General features: G+C 37.1%; 3 protein-coding genes across 3 annotated transcripts; 1 reads left to right on the top strand and 2 right to left on the bottom strand.

Annotated features, from left to right (window-relative positions):
- Positions 1–1,147: 1,147 nt before the first annotated feature.
- On the bottom strand, positions 1,148–7,074 carry LOC149678322 (innexin shaking-B-like). Its single transcript, XM_089837120.1, has 3 exons — positions 6,903–7,074; positions 5,170–5,863; positions 1,148–2,337 (listed from the first exon to the last, which is right to left on the bottom strand). Exons 2-3 carry the CDS (start codon positions 5,444–5,446, stop codon positions 1,523–1,525), a joined length of 1,092 nt encoding a protein of 363 aa, XP_089693246.1. The 5' UTR covers positions 5,447–5,863; positions 6,903–7,074; the 3' UTR covers positions 1,148–1,522.
- Positions 7,075–13,992: 6,918 nt separating this feature from the next.
- Positions 13,993–16,715, bottom strand: LOC149678321 (innexin shaking-B-like). The gene is made up of 2 exons (XM_089837119.1): positions 15,991–16,715; positions 13,993–14,954 (listed from the first exon to the last, which is right to left on the bottom strand). Exons 1-2 carry the CDS (start codon positions 16,496–16,498, stop codon positions 14,326–14,328), a joined length of 1,137 nt encoding a protein of 378 aa, XP_089693245.1. The 5' UTR covers positions 16,499–16,715; the 3' UTR covers positions 13,993–14,325.
- Positions 16,716–17,181: 466 nt separating this feature from the next.
- IleRS-m (Isoleucyl-tRNA synthetase, mitochondrial) lies at positions 17,182–25,813 on the top strand. The gene is made up of 23 exons (XM_089836313.1): positions 17,182–17,454; positions 18,281–18,403; positions 18,475–18,628; positions 19,011–19,159; positions 19,380–19,429; positions 19,518–19,565; positions 19,644–19,708; positions 19,773–19,872; positions 20,294–20,409; positions 20,478–20,650; positions 21,099–21,335; positions 21,578–21,738; positions 22,159–22,258; positions 22,336–22,426; positions 22,597–22,699; positions 23,066–23,168; positions 23,304–23,435; positions 23,988–24,119; positions 24,249–24,355; positions 24,472–24,620; positions 24,833–25,017; positions 25,370–25,496; positions 25,660–25,813. The coding sequence occupies exons 1-23, from the start codon at positions 17,236–17,238 to the stop codon at positions 25,782–25,784; spliced, it is 2,949 nt and encodes a 982-aa protein (XP_089692439.1). The 5' UTR covers positions 17,182–17,235; the 3' UTR covers positions 25,785–25,813.
- Positions 25,814–26,526: the final 713 nt, after the last annotated feature.

Raw genomic sequence — 26,526 nt, 5'->3', positions numbered from 1 at the left:
ATAACTTCTTGATTTTATGGACGAAAAATGTATGGTTTTCATTACTTACAAGTTTGAGTCAAACTTAGAACTTGGTAGTACCACGGCCTGTAACGTTATTCTACCAATGTTAGAATCAGGAATACATAGATTTCTTCTACTTGGAATGGCTAACAGCTTATTTTATTTTGACCTTTCTGCTTGAATTAATAAAGCGATATGGCGTGTGAGAACTGTCACCCCTGACGTCATGTGTAATGAATTTGAACTTAGAAATCACGTGGTATTGACGTAGCTAACTATCTACGCCGAGACTCCCGCCACCTATGAGCGTCGAACAAGTTCTGTTTGCCTGTTCTGAGCGAGTAAACATAGGGTCGACGGTTGTCCTATATATGTGACTAGCCAATGAGACGCGAGGAAGGAGGAGCCTGCGGTTTAACAAAGTTTTAAGCTCCTCCCTTTATCTTCAATCAGATATTAGTATGGGGTCTATGGCTTCTTAAAGATTACAAGTAGAAGAAATCTATGTATTTCTGTTAGAATACATACCAGAAGGGGCATGACTGAAACGGAGCTGAAACAGTATCCATTCTACAAAATAAGCATCTCAAAGTGATGAGCAGCAAATATACATTTTGTATCAGGTTCTGGTAATTGATAATTAAAATATTTCGACTCTGAGATGACGTAATACGATTGCGAGTAAATAGGTGAGATAAAAGGTATTAGGCATTGTCTTAAGTCACAACAGTTTTAATTTCTTTGTAAGGCACAGTATAGGAAAAAATGTTTCTGATATATGTTTTCTTCTGTTTTCATAGTGTATATAATAGGAACAAAATGTTTTCAATTGAACGCAAGCTCGATAGAATTTCTTAATTTGTATATATTAGATTATAAATTCAAGAGGCTAAAGTTACAGGCACTAAAGTATTTACAAGAAGTTATTATAGAGAAACTCTGATATTCATTTAAATCTATAAAACTGACCCCAACGTTACTTTGGTCCGTACAATTCTGCTAAAATTAACAAAGAAGTTGATATATTTTTTACCTACATGAGAAAGACGTTGCGCTGTATCATAACCTTATAATACTCTTCGTAAGTATGGTTTAAAATGCACTTAACGACTTTCCCACAAAGGTTAAATAATACCATAGATTTGTTCCATAACTATTACTCTACCTATACTACGAAATTCTAGAGACTTGCTGGGAGCTAGCTCGAGAACGACGCGAGAATTGACTACACTCGGTTTTGCAATCCATCTTCCATTCTTCCTATTTAGTCTGTACTAAGCCTTTGACAGCGCCTCACCAGGCGTCGCTTTACCCTGAATCTGTGACTTCATGACAAGCTCTCACTAACCACTGTCAAACTTATGGAACATATCTTATGTTAATACCAGATTCGATCATCCTGTTTACGTTAGTTATATACTATTAAAAACCTCTCTGATTATTAAAACCTAAACCCTTTTAAAACTGATATGACTAACGGAAGAAAATTTCGCCGAATAGGGTTCGGCTTGGACCTTGGTCAAGCGCTGGCCGGTTCTTTCGGTTCGGTCGTCATTCGTTTTGCCATTTCTGCAATGACCTCCTTAAATATGACGGCGTCGACGTTTTGACCTAACATGTAAATTAAGAACCAATCTCCCAAAGATCCTCTTCGTACCACCGTGTGCAAATGGTCCAAGTGAACGACGCGAAACCTCATGTTCAACAAGTAAACTCGAACCGGCGGACAAGCCGCTATTATAATTCGAAACACTAAAACTACGCCGGTAAGGCAAGAGAGAATTATAAACCAGAACCACAAGAAAATGTACACTTTTTCGTTGATTATGTTCAATGGTAAAATGCACAGAGCGTCCAAGGCTTCGATGTTACCTGACGCGCCGTACTTGTGGAAACGACATTTGGTCACACGAGGGAAGATCCTAATCATTGGATCGGTACGCGTCTCAGGGTCGTCCTCCGCGAATTTTATCACCTTGAATCCGTAATCCATGAATTCGCCGTCGAAGAACTTGTCGATGAGGAACATTTGACCCACGACATTGGCGAAAGCGAGCGTCTCACAGAAGAAGTATCGTCCCGCGTACCAATCGTGTTGCTTCAGGCTGGCCATCAAATAGTCGACAAGGAGTTTCTTTTTCTGTTTCTTTTCTTGTTCGCCGCACAGTCCGATGTCCAAGTCCATCATGAGAGCTTGTATCTTGCCACCTTCCCACATTCGCCACAGCCAACGAGGAATGTAGAACAAAGCCGCTTGGAAGAACAAAGTGAAACACACCCACTGGTAGTACTTGTGGAATACAAAGGTTTGAGGGTCCGTTTCCGCGTTGATCCCTGCACAAGGAGAAAGAATCAACAAAAGTGATTACGACTGTCTGTTTAAAAAATATGGTTAGTCTGATAGTTTCCCCGCCTTGCAATATTTAAATAGGATACCGAATTCACTCTTAGTGGTAGGCCTAGATGAGAGAACCCAATACACTAGTGGGAGGCCGCCATCTTAGGTTATTACTTTCTAGGCAAAATGCAAAGCCAGACGGAACCAGAGTTCAACGCGGGAGGGAGGATAGCCGACTTGTACTGCCTCTAGTGGTTCTTCTTGACGCGAGAAAGCTAACCCGACAATGTGGCCCCGTCCCCGTTATGTTTTCTTCTCTCCTGGTCAAGCTTCGTGGACTTACACATTGTAAGCTATTTCAAGTTTCATCTAACTCTTTGTTGGGCTAAACATTAAGCTATTAATATATCTTAATAGTATTTTTTGTTGACTTCAAGAGTAAGACACTAAATACACCAATGTTAAGTAAAGCTTTCCCACAACGTTATTACGTTGAAGAAGTTCCCATTCCCCAAAATGATAAAATAAGGAATTTCCTTGTTCTCGTGCATGTACCTCGTGTAATAATATCTCCGACAATTACTTATATTTTCTTTTAGTGTAACAAAGATTGAAGGGCTAAATAGTTGGCTCACGAAGTACCCTAATCTAAATTTATTTTTCTAGCTTTGTACAACAACCTTAGTGTTTAGTCTCCCGCTAATCAACTCTCTTCAAGAAAGTGAAGATTAATGAAGAAGAGAATAATACGAGATCTCAAGTGTTCCGCAAACTATTAAGAGATTATCTCAAGTTTTCTAATGAGAGAATGTTTCAATTAACACGGTACTCGAGATCAGGCGACTCGATTGACAACACTTTTCTTGCTAAGACGTTTAACATAACTTATTCCTACGCCTCGGCCTTTCGTGTATTGTCATCAGAAAGCTTGAAGATGAGTATAACAAGGACGTGTGCCTAAATATTGCGATTATTTAATGCGTGAACACAGTTTTGTAGTTAAAGGGATAGTAGCGTATGAATCGATAATTAAATTTTGTCTTGAAACATTTATTTTCTAATAAAAGAATGACTTTGATATCGCGAGCTAAGATCTTTACCACTCAAAGGTGACACCTTTATGACGTCACCACCAGTCAAACATTGATTTTTTTTTAAATATTTACGACTTTCAAATAACAGTTTTAACCGGCTCAATTTGCACATTGTTTAGTATTTAAAACCATCAACACTTCATTGTAGGACTTCGGAATTAAGGGTCTGTAGAGAACATGCATCGGCGGGCTGGTAAAAATTATTTGAAATACGTCACAGGCACCACGTGATGCCAAGAAACACAGACTCCACATAGATCGGACTGGATACCTAGTACTTGTTTTTGGCGAGATTGCAGGGCCACTTCCCCGAAGTGGTAGTTATCGAAAAAAAATAACTATGCTTCTTTGAACTACGCCTCTCCTTGGTCACGTGCCTCTGACGTAAAAAATTTACCTACCCGTCGATGCCACTTTACTGTCCCTTACATTTTGACTTTATACACTCGCCAATGCCACTTTACAGTCCCTTTAAACGCTGCCATCTCTTTTTAGACAAGGCTTCGAGTTGCCGATATAATTCAATCGGTGTTATTCATGTTCTATTTTAGCTTTGTTAACGATTGTGCTAGTGACAGCTACGTAGGCGTTACCTTAACTACACTTTAGCGCAAGTGCATTCGATAATAGGTAATATAGTAAAAGCTGAGGCGTACAAATACCTAATGTTGAATCCCATTACAAATAAAGTAGTATCGATCAAGGGTGAGTGCATCAGTAGAATATTCTACCGGAGCAGTTTCTGTTCTGTGTTTAAAATAGATTTATCTACCTTCCTTTGAGGTGTAAGCATTGCGTATGAGAATGACGTGTCTCTAAAGGTGTGAAAATAGACTAAACAAACTGATTTAGAAACCTTTGCATTCATAAAAACCTCCAGATAAAAACCGCATGAGGTTCCCATATGAGGCTTTTGAAAACTAATAGGGACTAGGGTTTCCTCTTTGCCTCCCGCTGCGTTAACAAACTTGCGAAGCTATCGATGAAGTTGAGCTATTCAACACTCAAGTGAAATTTAAATTAGATATTTTTATTAGCATGTATACAGCTAAGCATTTATAACATAAGTTTCCTATTTAGTCTGTACTAAGCCTTTAACAGCGTCTCACCAGGCGTCGCTTTACCCTGAATATATGACATCTCATCTTTCTATTTGCAGCAACTTCTACCGTTTGTTATTGGCTTATGGAAATTTCAACTGCAATGGACTACTACCTCATTTTTAAGGAAACTCATAGAAAACGGCATTAAGTCCCAATGCTCCTAGTACACCTTTCCTTTAACGTTACTTTTACTTTTCTAACCCATGATGTACTTCCGTCTCTCTCTCAGCTTAAAAATTTAGAAACCCTTGTCTCGGTACTACCCCAACAGGATGTTTCATCTGCAAACATGTTTACTTTAACGGAGACACTGTTGAATTGAAAAGTCAAAATTCGTGTTGAGCACCCTCAAATTGGTCTGAAAAACAAAATAATTTTGTAGGAAATGTTTTTTTAAACGCAAGTCCAACGAAACCAAAGAACAACTTAAGGTGACCTAAGCAAAGCAAAACGAGCCCAAAAAAAATATTGCTTGTGACTGATTTGAGGATGCAGAACACGAATATCTACTCTACTTTCCATTCTAAAATGTGCCCGGTAAAATTAACGTAGAGTATACCTTTCTCTGGTATGTTTTACCGAAAAAATTATTTACCGTGTTATTTTTTTATGAAAAATGGACGGTTTTTACCTGGATGAGGAACTTCTTTCCCGACTTGTTTGTTGTAGGCAGTGCTTATGGTAAAAGTAGTGTGTATCCAACAGTAGGTATTGATAATGTCTCTGGAAATATCCTTGGTATGAATGCAGTCAATCGGTTCTCCGGCGTACTGTTTGGTCGTAATTACGATGCAAAAAGCCAGCAGGACAAGCACGGTAAACGTGTAGTGCAATCGAAAAATGTTATTGTCGATATGTATCCTGCTGATCTTGAGCAAGGACTTCAAGCTCCTGAGGACGTCCAGCATAGCGTTCGGAGCGGCGGAACTAATTCCGCCGACGAGAGGTTCAACGCGAACTCAACCACCTTGGCTGGCGCGATCGTGCCGCGTTGGCGCGTTTTTTTCTAATCCGACTAATCCGCACGTGATTCCGCCAGAACCTCGGAACCCGATGTAGTACGTGACGATGTCTTCTCGGCCATATTGGGTGGTTTTTTAGTAGTCCAGAAAGGGTAATAGCAGAATGTTCAAGCTGAAATACGATATAAAAAGGCTGTCCCGAAGATGGTAGATCATTTTACGCTCGTTTGTAACCAGGGTTGCGTGTACGGTGACACCTTGTCAGCAAAAAAGCGTGTTAGGTTAGAGGCACTTCGTAGTTCCGAACAACAATGTCTTATCAAACTGACTTAAGTATGATAGAATATCGGATGGCTTCGTTACCTATGAAAGAAAAAGGAGAAAATGGAATAAGTTATTGGGGAAAGGTTAGCTTAAACAGGTACTGAAATCTTTAAAGAAAGTACTGGTGCTAGAGGAAGTTAAATTAAACCCCTTTATGTAATTGGGACCGTTGTCTTTCAACTACTTCATTCATTTGTCCAGTTCTTCATCTTCTACAGTGTTTGTTTTCAAAGACGGATTTTATTCACATGTACAGGAATTATATAGAGAAAAGAATTTTCAAACTATAACTATTCTTGGTTATTTGATAATTATAATTATATTGATTTTCGCATTAACGATGCTTGTTTAAAGATTAATACCATTTTAATACTGGCCAATGAGAGTCAGTCACTTCCGTATTTCTATATTTGATTTAGTTAACGTCACAGAAAACTTCATAATTAGATTTTAAAGAACGACTGTACCGAACCATAAACATTTTCATTAGACTGAAACCTTTACTGAATAGGATCGTCCCACATAAAAAAAAACGTTGCTCTCCAATCTTGTTTAACTTGTTGCATCATACATTTTCGATAATCAATACAGTGTGTTTCTGATAACTCTGGCATAAATTAAGGTGTATGATCTTTAAGCCGTGCCACTGTTTTCAAGTTAACATTGGAGTATGACCTCTTAAATAAACTAAAGTACAAAATTTTCTAACTTAATTAAGAGGTAATCCCTAAAACACTCAAATCATAACTGGCCCGGACGGAAAAATGGAGATAGAAGTTACATTTGCGACTCAAAAACGCCCAAAGAAAATAACCCCATTAATTGCAGACTTATCAAAAACACCCGCTATAATTTAATGTCTTCAAACCGATCCCTTGGCAATAAATTAACAGTCTAGTTATTGCGAACAAGTACACTTACCAGCCACTAAACTTCTCGACTTCCGAAGTTCAAACTAATATTATACTTGTAAATAATATACTTAAACTCGACTCCTTAATTCAGAAGCAAATACAATCTTTCTGAATCGTTTTAATTTAAACTCAAAATATTTATATATTATTATAGTTAGAATTACCTTGAAACATGATTTCACACGGGACTTGTAAAAGAGCCATATCCTGAGTGTAAGTTCCTTCAAATCCGCTTCGGACGATACCCGATTTTAACCCCTCTTAATCTCTCCACGTTTCCCTGAGACTTTCGGGTCTTTCTCTCGTGTGGACTCTCGCTCAGCTTCTCGCGATCCCTGCTCCTCAGCCTCTTACCATCAATTTTTCTCTTTCCCTCGACAACGCGACGCGGAACAACTACAGATGTTACATTAAAAGGAGTTGAAGGTTCCTTTGACGTTCAGAGCGTGGGATAGACTGATTTAATTATGACGGGTATTAACACCGTTTAGTAGAAAAATAGTACATAATAATATAATTAGTTTTGTCAGTAATAGGCCTACATGGATTTCTTCTACTTGGAATCTTTAACAGTTCATTTTCTGTACCTTTCTGCTTTGGTTAAATGGGAGGAGATGTAGAAACTGTCAACCCTTACGTCACGCCACATGCATTTGAACTTAGATACCACGTGATATTGACTTAGGTAGCGACCTGTGCACCGAACCCGAATGTAAAAAAAATTCTCTTAGCCTGTTCTGAACGAGTAAACCTAGGGTAGACGTTAGTCCTATCTATTTCAACAACCAATTAAAATCGAGGAAGGAGGAGCTTGCGGTTTAACAAAATTTTTAGCCATTCCCCCTACGTTCAATCAGATAACTAGGGCTTCGTATGGATTCCAAGTTGAAGAAATGTATGCAATTCTGGTTTTGTAAGTACTTAATGTAATTAAGAATTAGGTGAATGCGCCATTACGTCTTTTTGCAATTGCAAAGTCGCCAACCCATATGACTGTCGAAACGCGAGGTCAGGAGCGGGCGCATAATCCTGAGACAATATTTATCATACATAATGATTAGTCTGGCTCCTCCCTCAAAGCCCGCCTAGATACGTTGAGAAAATGGTTACATGATGATTGTAATTAGCTTATGAATTCCTGGTATCATGGCGTGTAGATAATTTCATGACATGAACAATTCGATAAAACCTTTCAAAATTTTGTAGAAATCCATCAATGGTGTCTGAGCAGGTATAGATTTAATTTTAGAAGTAGGAATGGAGAACAGAGTAATATGGGCGCGCGTCAAAGTCCCGGACCCCCTTCCAAGGGACGGGACGGGGGGGTATGAAATAAGAGGCGGGAGGGTCATAGCGACAGAGGTAAAAAGTAGTTGCGCATTTTTCGCCGTCCCTGTCAGCAACGTCATCAAAACGTAGTTAAAAACTGAGCCAATAAGATAATTTAAACTTTTCGTTACGTGTTGGAGGGAGGGGCTCTATCCTGGGTGGTCTATGAGTCGGACTGAAGTAAATACTAACCGTTCCGTTCTCCATTCCTACTTCTAACATTAAATCAATCCCTGGTCTGAATTATTTTCTAACTAGTGATTTTCACAAATATATCAGGCAAATGCAAACCAAATTACTTTCAACTCCTTAGAATCAATTTCTTTGCAAACTACTCAAGAGAGCGAGAGAGAAAAACGTGCGCTGATTGTCTATTTTTAGAGCATCGGCCCGCGCATTAGCCCTGCCTGGCATAACTTTTGAAACCGCAGAAGGTTTCTCCTATCCCCTCTTTACAGTTAACTTATTTTTTTAAATATAAATCCTTATTCTAGCGCTTACACCCTCGAGTATCGTTGAACCTCTTTCGATGGTACACATAATATTTCAAAGATGGGAGAGGGGGAAGAAACGATACTCCACCAATCCTAAGACTAGCACCCAAACATAAGACTTGGAACTTCGCTCAGAGGGAAGTCGAAGTCGCTCCGTTGGGAGAGGAATGTTAGTCGTAAGCTGCACACTTTGCATTTTTAGATGATAAAAGTAGATTCTTTTATTTATTTGTAGTAAGAATTAAGATTTGGAGAATTAGGGTTAAGAGCTTTTGTTTTAGGAACTGCCACGGTTTTATATATAGGAAACATGATAACGTAAGTGCATGATCGTAAGTTTGCATTCAGTACAGGCAGAAGCAAAAATTGTACTCATTGTAAAGTCATGACGCTAGGGGGATAGTACCATCAATAATGGGATGCTCCTCGTTTATTTAAGAAACATAGTGATACCTCAAGAGTTCCCGATGTTGTTTTTATGTTTGCACCTATAGACTAAAGAAAGGGACAAGATGTCCTCGGATGGGACAGATTGAAAGTGAAGTCAGAGCCATCTAGTTAATAGATAAATGAAAACACGAAGCTGAAGTTTTTAATGGTTATTTAAAATAGTAATTTCTCTACGTTATGCTAAGTTAACCAATAAGATCACATCTTTTTCTTTTAATGCGCATGAAACGATTCATTGACCAATGTTTCATTCATTTTGGGGTTTATTGTCGTCTCTGCGCACTCTCGTGACACAAAACGTCTAAAGAGCAGACGCTTAAAAGCGAGATGAAAGGCAGAGTTAAGCCTCTACCATTCCTTATTAGTTCCAATGTATTAGTTACTGTTGGAGAGAAAGAACATTTTGATGCTGTTTGCCAGCACTTGACAGAGCTTTCTAGGTGACCTGATGCTTTGAGACTTACTGTCATAAATGTATAAGGTGCAAATAGCTTTATATGCGCGAAGTAAGCGTAACGGAGTTGGAAGTGTTTTATCTTAATTGTTTTGTGACGCAGTTTCGCGGTTTTAATTTTTAAGGTGGTTTCGTAGGTTGATTTTTTGTTGGCACATGGCTTCGACTCAAATCTTGGTGTTTTGAGAAATGAGAGCGGCCTTTCTTTTTGGGCGTTCGTCTGTTGAACTTGAAGAAGATGTCGCGAGCTATGAAGGATTAGTTTTATTTTTAAAGGAATACGACGTCTTGTTTAAGTTTACACTTAAATATTTTTAAATGAAAGACAGTCTTTTACTGTCTACGAGATGGATTTTATCTCCTTTAAATATCTCCTTGATGAGAAATTAAAATTGCAATCAGCCAAAATTTAACGACTAGCGCGTTGCCATGTTCCAGGAAAATTGACGATATATTTTCATAAAAACCGTTCTGTGATTAGCAACTGAAATGGAGATACGTGGTCTCGAACAGCCAATGGTAGACACTAATATGAATCAGAGGCGTGGCTTATCATAAGCGTCCATGATTGGCTCAACTAGACCACATGATTATATTTAAAAAAAGTATATAGATATAAAAACAAAAAGTACACTTAATTAACAATCCCCTGCTTTTGACATGTAAATAAACTGAGAAGCAAACTACCCTCCGCCCAACCCCCTACAAGAATTAACCAATCAAGGAAGAGCTTCTTGACGTCATAGGTGTATAGACAGTAGTACTTGATGCTGTTGATCCAAACGTTAACTTTTGCTACTAGAGCTAGCATCCACTACTTCATGAGCCTATTCACAGCTTGTTCCCTGTGCAACGGGTGGGAAGGTATTCATGCGCAGAGGGGGGGGTTGACACTATTCTGGGGTAAAGGAGGGCTTCTCGAGCAAGTTTCATCGAAGTGTACTTTTTGTCTTTATATCAATACAGTTTTGTTTTAAATAACGAATCTCAGAGCAGGATTTTATACGTCACTTTCTGGGGTCAACAGTATTTCAGTGTTTTTTTAGAAACCCTTAAAATCGTGTTACTAAAAATCAAAGTTTTCACTACGTAACAAAAGTGTTCTTTTCCTTTAAAATACCAAATGCTTGAACACTAGTTAATTTCCAAAAATATAATTCGTAACTGTTGGCTTTCGGGTGGGGTCATTTCTCAAGTATTCTTTCTGGAAAATTTTATTTTCTTTTTCATATTCTAGCTTCTATCTGGCAGTAAGCGCGTTTATGTATTTTGGGAGCCTGTTTCCAATGAGAGAGGGTGGAAGCAAAAATTCAGCGTTTTTCCTAATCTGCGCTTCTGCGAAATTCTTCTTTTGCAAGACACTTCTTCCATGCGTTTTATATTTGGAACGCTAGACGTAGTGAAGAACTAGTGTTCCAAGATGAGCCACTGGGTAATACGTCATTAATCATTTCTTAAAAACGTCTGGTACTTTAAGAATCACCCCTTTTGATTGCAAATTTTGAAAAAGAGAAAACATGGTGGTTTTAGACAGTTTCAATTGCATCCTATCTAAGAACCTTAATGAGCTTTTATCTACCAGAAGTTTTATGTTTAAAGGTAGTAGTGTACCTAGGCTGGTAGGCCTAATGTTAAGTAGTTTAAAGTGAAAATGTTTCCATTGCTAATACCAAATTAATATCGTTAGGTATTATTCAAAATGTCCACTCTTGTGCTAGGGCCTAGTACACTTTAAACTACTTTACATTACCAGTTTAGGTACACTTCTGATAGATAAAGGCTCATTAACGTTCTTGGATTGGAGGCTACAGAAATTGTCTAAACAAGATGGGCAGACTGATATGTTTACTCCCCAAGTGTGCCAATTTCCTGGTTTTAGGGCCCCGTACTTCCGAAACTATATGTTTTACACCCCATGTTCTGGTGACACTTGCCAAAGAACACACCCTTTATTTTATGGCAGACTTATCAGAAACACCCTGTATATGTATATATTTTTTATTTTAAATTCACTTTATTACATTTCTATTTAAAATGTTTTACATTTTCCATCTCTACAAAGTCCAGGGACAGGAACGTTAATTCCAAACACCTGAAAAATATATTTATTTACTACAATATTATGTCAATGGTTCGCACCAATGATATTAATTAAGGGAATGAGAACAATTGGTGTCTATGTTCCGTATAATCTAAAACTCGGTTGCATAATTGTGTATTCCAACCTCTTTTGTTGCTTACAGTCACGTGTCATTGCCTAATCACTACTTCAGGAAAAAGTAACACTACTACTTCATAATGTAGTTCTTGACACGCCCTTACGTAAGGCACTGTACATCCATTTAATACAAATATCATATTTATGGAACATTAATCATTAGTTTGTGTTGTCATGAATTTACTCTCAAAGCTAAGAAAAGTTTCGTCTGCCATACCATAAGTTTATAGGATATGTTCCATAAGTATGACACTACCTATGCTTCGTAATGCTAGACACATACTGAGAGCTAGTTCGAGAAATGACTGCACGCGGTTCTGCTGTTCATCTTCCTATTTAGTCTCTACTAGACCTTTGACAGCGCCTCAACAGGCGCCGCTTTACGAGAATCTATGACGTTTCATCTACGTCACTTCATGGCAAGTTCTCAGTAATTAGTGACAAACTTATGGAACATATCTCATGAACTTACTTACTCGTACTAATGTATCGCTGTTATAACGGATGGGACTTACATTTTTGGAGGTCATGCATGGTTCGCCTTGATGGACATTTAATTCAGATGCAGAGTTTTCGTCAGCGCCAACGCATTTAACTTTGCATTGAGAAGAGTGCTGCAATAATTATAAAGTACCCGTATTACCACTAAAAATCCGACAAATAATTCAAAGCACAATTGTACATACATCAATCTTCGTTAAACCATTTTGGGCCTTGGAGCATTCTTCGATTTCTTCGCTTCTTTGACATTCGCCACCTAAACATTTCTGAAAGGTCATGGAAAATCCCGTAAGCCTTTGAATAAACCGAGTAAAAATAGAAAACACTGTTTAATAAAATTAACGTATTTTACTCTGCTAGGAGCGCATCTTGTTCCATCTTCGATTGGCTCCTTATCACCCAATTGTTTGCTGATTTCGACATCGAAGATGTTCAATGCTGACCAACGTCTCTGAACTGACGCGCAAATGTAAGAGCAAGCCTCGAGAGCACCCTTGCCAAGTTTTTATAATTATTTATTTATTGTAAGGAAACATAATATACTTATACCAAGAAGTGATATCTAGTTTATTAGGGAGAAGGTATAAATTCGCCTGCACATTTCCAGCTCTTTATCTCCAGTCCAAACGTATAGTAGGTCCGGAGTTAATCCCCGCCTCTAAATTACAACCAGCATCTCATTGGCACCTGAAAACTCACGTCAGCGCGACGCGAATGACGAAAATTACTTGTATTTTCCAACTGAGGAGAGGCCGCGAAATATCCCGGCCACCTTTTACATCCCCCCCTTGTATTTTGAAAGGGGGACTGCAGGGACTATGGCGCGCGAATACTAAGGAATCTTATACCTTCTCCCTAGTAAACTAGATATCTCTTCTTGCTTATACTTACAACTTTGGTTACAACGGCAGTGACATTGGCTTCGTCAGGGTATTTGGCTTGACAGGCTTCAACGTACTTCTGATTTGGAGATTCAGTTGTTTCTTGCCCTGGATAACGTAACGGTAATGATTATAATTCTATAAATGTTAGATTTGTTATATTTACCATAGGCAACTGTAGCCAGAACGACAAAAGCGACGATAATGGAGCAGTGAACCATCTTGATTCTGTTGTAACTGGAAGTAAATCCTGTAGCGAAAAGATTGCCCATACCCTACTTATATAGTCGAAACCTGCTAATGAAAGCCCATAACTCATAGAATTTCTTCGCAATTGACATATTCTCCTAAAGGAAACATGGTGATTTATTATAAATTCTAAATTTGCATACAGGTGCAACTAATAAATTTGTCCCTGAAAAATTACGACTTTTAGAGACGCAGGTTTAAGAACTCCCATATAGAATCTTCAAACCTTGAGAGAAGTTTGATTCTAAATATCCCAGAATGCTTTTCATGTTGGGATAAGTGAGTGCATCCACCTCACGGTGGATATAAATCAAGCGTAAATAGAAGTTCTTGTTGCTATAGCCAGATGGCGTCTAAAGCTTATACCCAAGCAAAAATCGAGGTACTATGGGTAAATTGAAGGCCTTTCGTGTTAGCCCTATAAAGTATGCCATTCTAGAATCATTCTTTACTCCTCACAAGTTATTTTTCTACTAAATAAACATCGCTAGGGCAATAGTTCTAAAATGACTCCATCTACTGGCGGATATTAACATTTTAATTGCACTTGAAAGTTTTCAGCAGCGAGTTCGCAAACCCTCCATTCTAATAACCTTCCCACCATTGAAATGACCAATTTTAATCATTATGATTGATTCGAACGTCGTAGTGATTATTGAGTAAGTGCGATGCAAGTGGTTTACAAGTCTATAATATTTTATAGTTTGACAAATTGATAAATGATTACATTGGTTTGAAGTGACGTTTTTCTATAAAGATGTCTTTATAGATAAGTCCAACAAAATTTCCCTTGTTTACAATTCAAAACGTACAAAGTCAATATTTCAATATGGATGAACGAAAGTTGTGTTCAGGGGTGCGACAGAACACGGAAATAATTAATTTTATCTAGAGCTATCTCAGGCGTGACGTCAGAATCTTGGTTTCTATCTTTGTCACCTAGTGGACGGCTATACTAGGTACTGTTACGTCACAATAGGCCATCTGGGATAGCTCAGGAACTTAAAAATTTTATACCACGTTTAAACTCTCCGATTCTTCGTTGGCACTTTCAGCCTCTGCTTCTTTTTCCTTAAGAGCCCGGTTTCTTTTCTTGCTATTAGCCAAAATTTCCACAACGTCCTTGAACACCAACGAATCCAAGTTCTTCCCGAGCATGTAGACAATATACCAATCCCCGATATCGGCTTCTCTTATCAATTCCGCCAGTCCATCATCACTGGCTAACTTGCACTTGTCATGAAGAAAGTACAATCTCAATGGCGGGAAAAATATCACCACTAATCGAAGAATCAGAACAGCGATTGTGGTGAAAGACAAAATTACGAACCAAAACCATAGAAAGATGAAGATCTTTTCGTTCACCACGTTCAGTGGGAGAATGCAAAGGGTATCGTGCGTTTGAACATCGCCCGAGAATCCGAAGCTATAGAAAGTGCATTTGGTCATACGGGGGAAGACGTAGACCATTGGGTCCACTCGATTCACTTGGTTGTCTTGAGAAAATCTTATGACTTCGGTGCCGTATCTCCAGAATTCGCCGTCGAAGAAACGATCAAGAAGGAACATTTGACCCAGGACATTCAGAAGACACATGGCTTCGCATGAGAAGTATTTTAAAGCGTACCATTTGTGGCAACCTGCAAAGATAGATTTACCTCTACATTTCCCAAATATCTGTTAAACTTGGTGGGGAAAATGTGTCTATAGGTGGTTCAGCCTAAATTATTACTATATTATTACTATTAAGCACTGTAATTAAGTTTTATTTTCAAATTTTAATGGGTAATTTATTTGTATTTAAAAAATTACATTTAAATGTTTTGCTCAAACTCAGACGGCCTATTTTGCACAATACATAGTTGAGTAAAATATTATTAAAAATATTCTACAGGTATGCTCTAAATTGGGTTAAAATTTCAAATGTTCAAACCAAACGCCTTGTTTTTCGTATATTTTGTAGAAGCATTTTAACCTACTTTCGACTGTATGCGAAAATACGTTTTGGTTTTTGCTCGTTCTTTTTAGAATAGTAGACATAATGTAGGAGTGTAAAATACTATGTATTGTCTTCCCTATTGCTATAGAATCTATACGCTTCATACTCACTGCCCTGAATACTGTTCTCTGTTTGAAGAGAATTCCTCAGCACAAACGACTTAAACATATCTTACTACTAGAGATGGGCCGATACCGATACCATATCGGTATCGGTACCGATATTTGGCTTTAACCGATATATCGTTATCGGTTAAAAATGAACCGATATTTCTACCCGATATTTTTTGAAGAAAATAAATACTTAAGACCTAAACTCTGAGACAGCACAGTTTTTCATCTATTTTTGGATAACGTAACTAGTGTCTAAAATGGGTTTTTCGTATGATAAGCCAGTTTTATAGTCTCAAGTACCGAAATTGGATCGAGAATCATCTATAGAGATGGGCCGATACCGATACCATATCGGTATCGGTTTGATATCGGTTTAATCGAAGGATCGGGTAAAATATCGGTATCGGTACGTATCGGTTTCAAAAGTATCGGATCATATCGGTATCGGTTTAAACTGGTATCGGCCCATCTCTACTTACTACTACAACTACACAGGTGGACAGACGGCTCGGTACTACAAACTACCCATACGTTGTGGCTGAAAATATCAACTATTGTACTTACCAGTCGTTCTTTTCAGATAGTCCGTTAACAAAACTACTCTTTTCTTCCTCTCGTCCTTGGATAAGATGGGCATGGTCAGTCCCACGGACACCGACTCCAACAATCCTCCTTCCCACACTTTCCAAATGTAATGCGGAACGTAGAAAAACATGGCTTGCAAGAACAGCACGAAACAGACCCATTGATAATACGGGTAATATTTCTTATTACCCGATCGTGAATTATCGATGCCAGGATGTGGTATATCGAAGCCAACACGTTTTCCGAAGGCCTGCTCGATGGTAAAAGTCGCGTGGACCCAACAGTAAGTATTTAGCAATGATAACGGGGCTTGACTAACGCCAAAGCAGTTAATTGGATCACCAACGTATTGTCTAGCCGTTATAATAATACTGAAAACCACTAATAAACTACCGGTAAACATCCAATGTAGACGGAAGATGCTGTTGTCGATAACAACGATTTTACGTTTCAGAAGAAGTCTCAAGTTACCAAAGATATCAAGCATGATTTACTGTTGTTCGGTTGAATGTGATCGAGCTACAGTTAGGCAACGCGCACCGGTGTTTAGACTTTAAGAGTTTATCTTTACAAAGCGGAAATGCTATATGTTTTCCCAAAAACAATATTGACACCTGTTGCCCAAAGCATATGTAGGGCGGTTACGGTTAGTTCGTACGTTATACCCGGTTATACCTCTGCTTTGGATTGTACAGTATAATTGCATTCGCTGATACTGAGAACTCCTACTACCTGCCATCATAATGCTTTGAAATGCAAAACTTATTAATGCAGATGTAAGCAAGCAGTCAGGGTTTTGAACTAGACATTTCATAAATTAATATTTTATAATATTGTAAGTCTACACGATATTAATCACAGCTGGTAGTGGTAAAACTGAACGCGGTTCCTTGTAATTAATTCTGAAAATCCTCTGCAACCTAGTTCAGGTTAATTTATAGGTACGGAGACTTATTCTTCATAATAGGCCTTCAAAATAATAGAATCGAGTCAAAACCCAAATTTTCCATTCTTTTTGTTATCATTTCGGCTCCGCATAACCTTTAACCACGTTCTCTCAAATTCCCGCGTCATTTTTGAATTTTAGTACTGGAAAATCGTTTGCTTATGTCTACCCTAGCGCCTAATTGGGTTCGTCTGCTTTGAGGTCTGCTTAGTTTTCGCCGGTTCGAAAGAGAGTTTTGCTTGTTATGGTAGCGGGAATGTGCGTGTAATTGTAATATCATGAAAAAATTCGCTGTTTTATCAGGAAAGGTTAACGAAGTTTACATAAAGCCGGCAAATTTCCATCGCAAACTGTTAATGAGTAAATTACCGAATGCTTATTGCAATTATTTACGAGCGGCGTCAAGTTACAGTTCAACTTTACACCTTCCAAAGTCAACTCTACAACAGTATTTGTCACCTGAAAACGTAATTAAACGAGACTTGGAAATTAGTAAAGTAAGTTTCGTTCAATGACTGTATTAACACGCTGTTGGAAGTTGCAAATTTGACAAGGGAAAGTGTGATTGTGGCCAAAGAGTAGAAGAGTGTAACAAATAAATACCCATTTGGATATCTCAAAAGACTATGAAAATAATGAAATCAATGTATTGGGATAGTGCCAAATATTTTTTTAATTCAAATTCATAATTTATACCCAAAAACATACTCATAGAGGCATTAAGCAATAAAATTAAATTAAATAAAAAAAATGCCAAAAAGAAGCAATAGATGGAGCCTGAATCCCATAATCTATCGTTTTCGGGAACAGGGGCGCCATCTATTATGCATATTATATGCAAATATGAGTTGAAGAATAATATTTATTTGGTGGAAAAATGATAAAATGTATGTTATAATTGTATGATTGAATCACATTCTAATTGATATTAATGTAAAAATAGTAAAAGTTTAATTACCATACATCAATAAAAATTAAATGTATTTCTACTATCCTACCATGTTTGTTTGAAATATGTGAATACACGTGCCATGTTTTAAAGTAAGTCTCGGCTGTGGTTTAGTTTAGTTTAAACAAATCCCACTAGATGCTCCCATAATGGGGGGGGGGTGGAGTTAACAGGCCCGCTAAGCTTAGCAAAGGCTACTTTTAGCTCCGCCCTCCTGGACGGACGCGTTCTGATTGGTTCCTGCCTTTGGCAACGGTAAAATTGGTGGGCAGCATGTTAGGGGTGCCACAGGAGCCGAAATTTCCTTTAAAATGACCAGTCTTCTGTGTAAATGAAAGATTACCTAATGAAAATGCAATGGTTTTTAATAAAAGGTTTGTGGCTTTGACTCACATTATAATTGGCAATGGGAAAAAGGCCAAGACCCTCCATTTGTATTACACGATGGCCCACCTTATGCCAATGGAGATGTTCACATGGGACATGCTGTCAATAAGGTATATCTTACTTTCTACCATTTAGGCACAAAACGTTTCATCCATAAAACGCGTATCTTTGTTTAATTTAGATTCTGAAAGATATAACAAATCGTTTTTGGGTGACTAAAGGAAGAAAGGTTCATTATAGACCAGGATGGGATTGTCACGGTTTACCCATTGAACAAAAAGTATTGAAAAGTGGGGAACGTGAAAATTTGACTCCATTGGCCATCAGAAAGAAAGGTATTAGGCTTAAAGAGACTTAAAAGAAGGCATCCGCGGGTAGGTAGAAAATATTTGAAATGTTAGAGACACGTGACCAAGATGGGGCGTGGTTCCAAGAGCCCTAGTTTGTTTTCTTTCAATAACTAAACTAGCACGACATGCAATTGGCGTCACGTGGTGCTTGTGACGTATTTCAAATAACTTAACCCACCCGCCGCTGCCTTCTTTGGAGTTCTTTTAAGAAACAGTACAATACAATACTGTGGCGTCATCTGGTGTCAATGATGGAAAATAGATTTTATTTCATTTTTTGTACAAATTGAAATAATATTAATTTTTTCACTGTTTAGTTTAATTATCATTAATTATGAATATGAACAATCATATATTATTTCATTAGCTGATGAGTTTTCTAAGGAAACCATCTTAAATCAAGAAAAAACCTTCAAGCACTGGGGTGTTATGGGAGACTGGAATAACAAGTACATCACGTCCAATTCAAAATACATTTGTAATCAACTTAGAGCATTCTGGCAATGTTACGAAAAGGTAATTACACATTCTTAATTGTAACATGAAGCACATTTTATCGAACAATCTGAAATTTTTCGTTTTTATGCCCTCAAACACAGCTTTTTGCACTTTTTTATCGCTAGATGGCGCTATTATATTGGGGCTGCTAATAAAGTGGCGCCATCTTGAGATAAAACCTTGAAAAATAGTGTTTTCAATGTTATCAACTATTTAATATTTAAGTATTTCTTTTCAGGGACTGATATTTCGAGATTTTAAACCAGTTTACTGGTCACCATCAAGTTGGTAATTAAATTAATTTTTATTAGTTTCTTCTTAGCTCGAAACAAACAGTAAAATTAAATTAATTAAATGTATTTATTTTAATTTTCAGTACTGCTTTGGCAGAAGCCGAGCTAGAATACAACCTAAATCATAAAAGGTCTGCAAAATGGAACGATTTTCTGTAATTATACGAAATTTAATTGAATTAATTTAATTTAAATCTAATTATACGCAGTTCCTCTGTATTTGTGGAATTCCAAGTAGTTAATATTCCTGATTCATGGAAGTCTGCGCTTAAAGGTCAGTGCAGTAAAAATTGTTCCCTGTTTGAACTTTAACCTCTTTATAATCATTTTTTATGCAGATGAGAAAGAGAACAAGAACAAGGTGTATCTTTTAATTTGGACAACCACGCCTTGGACATTACCTGCAAATAGAGCTGTTGCGTACTCTGCAAAAAGCAGGTTTGTAAAAAAGCATATTTAAAGAAAATTTCGCCCTTAGCACACGAATTATACCTGGCCAAAGGGCAGAGCCAATCAGAACTCGTTAATGTCGAGGGCGGAGCTAAAACTAGCCTTTGGCAAGCTTAGCGGGCCAATTAACTCCACCCCTCGACTATGGCAGCATCTAGTGTCATTTGTTTCAACTAAATAGGGACTTGGCATTACTACGTCATGAAACGTCACTCTACCTTCCACTAGTTCTAAAAAACATACCAGGAGGAGGGGCTTATGTAGCTTTCATTCTGTTAAAAAAACATACCAGGAGGAGGGGCTTATATAGCTTTCATTCTGTTAAAAAAACATACCATAATGGCGCTGGGGGCGGAGTTAAGCCCGAATTGCCAAGTCCCTATTATAAAATTAAGAACATATGTTTCAGGTATTGTCTAGTTCGAAACGGAGCATCTGGGAAAATTTGGGTTGTAGCTGAAGAGCTAATTAATGAACTTAACGAAAAGTTCAAGACTTGTCTTACTGTGTTAAGTACATTTGAAGGTAATTACCTTAACATCCTTAGATGGTCATAGATTTTATATTCTTGAATGTAATTTTGGCAATTTTAGCTGGTGATTTGAAGCAATGCAATTATTATCATCCTTTATATCCAAGCAAAATTCTTCCCTTGCTGGAAGGAAGTCACGTGACAATGGGAAAAGGAACCGGGTTGGTTCACACGGCTCCTAATCATGGCGGTGATGATTTCAAGTTAGCTGTCAAGTATAAAATGCCGTTAGAGGTTTGTACATGTTTCCATTTTCAAATTGAATCTATTTCCAACTTTCAAAACCTTGTAAATGTCGGTTCCTGTGGTACCCCTAACATTCTGGCTAATCTTCTGTACACAAATTTTACCTTACCAAAGGCAGGAACCAATCAAAACTCGTTAATGTCGAGGGAGGGCGGAGCTAAAAGTAGCCTTTGCTAAGCTTAAAGAGCCCTCAACCCCTCGACTATGGGAACATCTAGTGGCATTTGTTTAAACTAAACTGCATCTTCTACACACAAATTTTACCTTACCAAAGGCAGGAACCAATCAAAACTCGTTAATGTAATGGGAGGGCGGAGCTAAAAGTAGCCTTTGCTAAGCTTAGTGGGCCCTCAACCCCTCGACTATGGGAACATCTAGTGGCATTTTCCCGAACTAAACCACGTAGCTTAGACTTGCTTTAACTGTTTCATTGCAGGAAAGTCTCGTTGATGAGAATGGAAAATTTGTAAACTCCACCGGTGAAAATTTGAAAGGCCTCGATGTTCTAACGGATGGAACTAGTGCTATTTTAAAGCTCTTAGGTTCAAATTTGGCTTTTACTGAAACATACACGCACAGCTATCCATATGATTGGAGGACTAAAAAGCCTGTGATTGTACGGGCCAGCAAACAATGGTTTCTCGATGTGGAAACAATCAAAGAAAAGGCCTTGGTATGTAACTTATAGAGTAATTTCGGTTGAGAGGGGGAGTGAACTGTGTATCCCCTACGTTAGGGGCAACTTTGTACTAGAGAATACTATTTGCCCCGGAAGGGAAGGGAAGGGAGGGGGGATATCACTAAGGTAAGAGATAGAGGGTTATGACGTTGCCGTATATGGGAAAGAAATTACTCTATAGTGTTAATTAACCTTTACATACTTAAGCCTTGGTCTAATAAAGATTTTTAAACTAGAATTGCTTAGATAGTGTCAACTTTTATCCCACAAATGCCAAAATATCATTGAAAACTACATTGGAGAATTGCCCACAATGGTGTATATCGCGGCAACGATGTTGGGGTGTTCCCATACCGGTTTTCTATCGAAAGGAAGATGCTACTCCAATACTGACTGAGTAAGAGAAACCCCCTCTAAGCCTTGTCATGCGTACATTTTTGAAACAAAAAACCCCCTCTAAGCCTTGTCACGCGTACATTTTTGAAACAAAAAACCCCCTCTAAGCCTTGTCATGCGTACATTTTTGAAACAAAAAACCCCCTCTAAGCCTTGTCATGCGTACATTTTTGAAACAAAAAACACCCTCTAAGCCTTGTCATGCGTACAGTTTTGAAACAAAAAACCCCCTCTAAGCCTTGTCATGCGTACATTTTTGAAACAAAAAACCCCCTCTAAGCCTTGTCATGCGTACATTTTTGAAACAAAAAACCCCCTCTAAGCCTTGTCATGCGTACATTTTTGAAACAAAAAACCCCCTCTAAGCCTTGCCATACGTACATTTTTGAAACAAAACTCATTCCAATTGCTATCATTACAGAGAAATTGTGAATCATATCAGTTCACTTGTTGCGAAAACTGGTGGTGCAGACTTTTGGTGGTCGTTTGAAAATGATAAACTTTTGCCACCAAGTCTTGCAGTAAGCTAAAATAATTAGAGATGCGTTGCCTTTCCTTAATTACTTTATGAATCCGAGTTTTTAATTATTTTAATTAGAATGGTTCAAATGAAACTTTGGAAAAGGGTTCTGATATTTTGGATATTTGGTTTGATAGTGGAACTAGCTGGTTTTCTTCCTCAATACCCAGTAAGTTTGAAAAAAATGTTTGCAGTGAGCTTACAGCGAATTCCATTGGACTGTTTTAAGATAGCTCACGATTTGCTCTATTTCCTCATCAGCCATAGGCATCGGAAATAAGCTGCATTTTTAACATTTTAAATTAAAGTCTTTCATTTTGTCTATTTTCACTATGATAGACAACACTGCTGACCTTTATCTGGAAGGTCTGGACCAATTTAGAGGGTGGTTCCAATCCTCATTATTAACCAGCGTTGCTGTTAATGGTCAAGCTCCTTACAAGTAATTATGCTCAGTTAGTGCTACAAAATGAGTTTCCACCATGAGTTCAATTATGGCAATTTTGGAACTCATAAATTTCAATTATTGTAATTTTTGAACTCATAAATTTCAATTATGGTGATTTTTGAACTCATAAATTTCTATTGTGGCAATTTTTGAACTCATAAATTTCAATTGTATCAATTTTTGAACTCATAAATTTCAATTATGGTCACTTTTGAACTCTTAAATTTCGGTTTTGTTTGCCGAATTTCGTAGTAAACAATTGATTGTATTCAAAAGCATGTGTTTCATAAAATTCTTCACGTGATGCAAAATTACTATAAGAAATCTGAACCTCTTCATACTTTTTTCGGTACAATTTAGATCAATTTATGTGCATGGCTTCGTTCTTGATGAATCTGGTTCAAAAATGTCTAAATCCCTCGGTAATGTCATCGACCCAACTTCAATCACAAATGGTTCACAGGTAAGTCTTGTTCTATTTTTACAACCATCCTACTATTCTGATTTTGTTCCTTGCGATGCAATAAATATTTTAAAAATAACACTAATTCCACGAGAACGAAGTCACGGGTTTGAATTGTATAATTTTAATTATAAGACAGGTAATAATAAGCAGGCAGCCTTAGGAGTGGATACTCTTCGATGGTGGGTTGCTTACTACGCGTCCAGTCATGATAGTGTTGAGATTTCAAAGGCTCTTTTGAAAGAAAGCTCAAATTATGTAAACAAAGTAAGCCTCAATTTGTTTGTTCTTATGCTCTGATAATATTACCAGAATATTCGCTCGTATCCTGTGGTAATATTACCAGAATATTCGTTCTTATGCTCAGATAATATTACCAGAATATTCGTTCTTATGCTCTGATAATATTACCAGAATATTCGTTCTTATGCTCAGATAATATTACCAGAATATTCGTTGTTATGCTCTGATAATATTACCAGAATATTCGTAGTTATGCTCTGATAATATTACCAGAATATTCGTAGTTATGCTCTGATAATATTACCAGAATACTCGTAGTTATGCTCTGATAATATTACCAGAATATTCGTTGTTATGCTCTGGTACTATTACCAGAATATTCGTTCTTTTGATGCGGGGATACGAATTTTTTTAAGAATCGTGTGAGGCGAGGAATGCTGGGATTTTCTTTGATACTGTTGCTATAGTAACTATATAGGTTGAGATTTAGTTTTTTAGGGTTTCTATTTTAGATTATTTATCTTTATGTGTTACATAGATGTATTTTTTTCTGCAATAACTTTTTGTTTATTTCAGTTTCGAAACACGTTTCGTTTTCTTCTTGGTAACTTGAAGGGTTTCGATCCGTCAAAGGATATTGTGCCTCTCAATGACATGTACCAAGTTGACAAATATATCTTGCATTTTCTTCACAATTTTCAAAGAAATGTGAGTTAATTTTTACATCCATTAGAAAGATAAGTAGTTTTTGGCTAAAATATAATTTCCGCCAACTATGCTTTGAGCAAAACGCCATTCTTTTCTGAACATAAACACTATTTAAACACATGATTTCAGATTGTTCAATCATATTCATCTATGAAATTTGGAGCCAGTTGCTACCATATAGTCAATCTTTTCACCAATAGATTGTCGGCGTTTTACTTCCCTATCGTGAAAGACAGGTTAGTACCTCAAGGATTGTACTTTAACCCTTAATTATTTTATCTCAATGATTAAACTTTCACACTTAATTATTTTATCAACTAAATAAACTTAACATATCCGGTAATGTTTTCAGGCTATACTGTGATGCCGAGGACTCTTTATCACGGAGGTCATGTCAAACTGCTCTCCATTACGCCTTACAAGTGTCTAACTATTCGATAGCCCCTATTCTTCCCCATCTGGCAGAAGAAGTTCGACTAAATCATCCTGATTCTAATTACAGCTGAGTTTATTAATTACTTTTTTAAAGCAATTCTGCACGAAATCAGTCAATTACAAACTAGCTCTCAGTTGTAAGCCTCTAGCATTACAAAGTATAGGAAGTGTGGAACGTATCGCTTATAAACTTATGCCGTAATGCATGCTGCCTTCCAAAATAAGCCTTTGTCTTTTATTCTACCCTTCTAACAGCTTCTAATCTTATTAAAATTTAGAACTCGAGTCATTTTGGAAAGGTCATTCTTATTTGGAAACTAGTCACTGGGAAAATCAACCATTGGAAGATCTTATTAACGAGGTTGAGAGGTTAAAAGCCATCATTGAGAAACAAAACCTAAAGAATCTGAAAGATTTCAATATTGTCATTTGCGCTAACCCCGAATTGATTTCTAATCTCAAGGTATGTTCGTAAATCGAGTTTTAAAGGACAGGGTTACTACCAAGAAATGTTTTCTAAAGAAGGCATCAGCAGGTGAGGGTAAAGAATATCTGAAATACGTCATAGGCACCACGTGACACCAAGATCCAAAGACTCGACTCCACTTCGAATTGGACTGGACACCTAGTCCATGTTTTTCGGCAGATTGCAGAGCCAAATTACGTGCCTATGACGTATTTCAAATAATTTTTAAGTACCCACCCATCGATGCCTTTTTACAGACCCTTTAAAATAAATAATTCATGTTTGGGAAAGATAGGCTTAGCATATATTTCTGCATGACGGGATCTTAATGATATGTTAATTGATACAGGTGCTACAAAAAGACGAGGAGTCCAGTGATTCTGAACTGAACTTCATGTTACAAACTTCATCAGTCAAATTGTGTACTTCATTACCGGAGAAATCTAGTGAATTCCTTCACACAATAGACGATGACAGTGAGTGTTAATAACACTTTTGTCATTAAAGTAGATTTAATTTTATTAGCTTGAAACATAAAGGACAACATAGTTTGATGATTTGATGTTCAATATTTTCTACATGAAACGTTTTGGGTCATTACTTCTTTGTAAAATACATGTTTCTATGTTTTTCTTGCAGGTACTTCTTCTAAAATTTATTTTCAGTTGAGTGATAATAAAACTTGTCCAAGATGTAGACTGAAAAATGTAAGAAAAGACAGTCAAAGTACTTTGTGTTCAAGATGTATTAAACTAGTAAATTAATAAATTAATAAATATATATAATTTTGAAAGTCCTGTATTTTTTGTAAAAAGTCCTATAAAGTCTTATATTTTTAATTATTTCATCGGTTTCAACCCACCGAACCAGTAAACATGAACTTTTGTGCCTTAATCCATACTATTTGAAACGTTTACTTTGAATGTAAGCACTGAAAGCTTTGATTTGGTTGCTGTTGCCATATTGAAGGTAAAATTGGGGTAGTTACTATTTAGGTTAGTGTTATTACATTATTTACTATGTTCAAGATGAAATAAAAGTTTTATTTTATTAAAGAACGAAATTGATATTTAAGTGCCACCCTATATAATCCTATAATTCTGAAAAAGTCCTATAAAATCCTATATTTTCATGAAAAAGTCCTATAAAATCCTAAATTTTCATGAAAAATTACCTATAAATATATTCGAAATTTGGCTGAGAGTCCGGCTTTATGTATGGCATACTTTTCCCCGAAAAAAATTTGGCGCCAAAATTCGTAAAAAAGGGGGCGCAGTTCAAAGGTGGTGGATATTTCAATTTTCAACTTCCGTTTGGTAGGTTTTGCCGGTAGTTTTCAGGTATTGTTTTTTATTTTAATTCTTTTATGATTAAAAAATATTACTATTAGCCCTAAAATTACACGAAAATAATAATTAACGTAATTAGTTATCGTTTTTTAAAAGTAATAATTTTTTCACAGCTTATTAGGTAATTTTGCGTTTGTGACGTCACCATTTGGCCAAT

This window comes from Phalangium opilio, unplaced genomic scaffold (assembly GCF_054372755.1).
Source record: "Phalangium opilio isolate 3A_F unplaced genomic scaffold, DU_Popi_V2 ptg000042l_1, whole genome shotgun sequence".
In the NCBI taxonomy this organism is placed as follows: domain Eukaryota; kingdom Metazoa; phylum Arthropoda; class Arachnida; order Opiliones; family Phalangiidae; genus Phalangium; species Phalangium opilio.
This window is presented reverse-complemented; position numbering and strand designations above follow the sequence as displayed.

Coding starts and splice junctions, on each gene's coding strand:
- LOC149678322 (XM_089837120.1), bottom strand. CDS start 5,446: ATGCTGGACGTCCTCAGGAGCTTGAAGTCCTTGCTCAAGATCAGCAGG. Junction 2,338..5,169: donor GAAAGAAGTTCCTCATCCAG/GTAAAAACCGTC, acceptor CTCCTTGTGCAG/GGATCAACGCGGAAACGGAC.
- LOC149678321 (XM_089837119.1), bottom strand. CDS start 16,498: ATGCTTGATATCTTTGGTAACTTGAGACTTCTTCTGAAACGTAAAATC. Junction 14,955..15,990: donor CTATCTGAAAAGAACGACTG/GTAAGTACAATA, acceptor CTATCTTTGCAG/GTTGCCACAAATGGTACGCT.
- IleRS-m (XM_089836313.1), top strand. CDS start 17,236: ATGAAAAAATTCGCTGTTTTATCAGGAAAGGTTAACGAAGTTTACATA. Junction 19,709..19,772: donor ATGGAAGTCTGCGCTTAAAG/GTCAGTGCAGTA, acceptor TTTTTTATGCAG/ATGAGAAAGAGAACAAGAAC. Junction 22,427..22,596: donor GTTTTCTTCCTCAATACCCA/GTAAGTTTGAAA, acceptor TCACTATGATAG/ACAACACTGCTGACCTTTAT.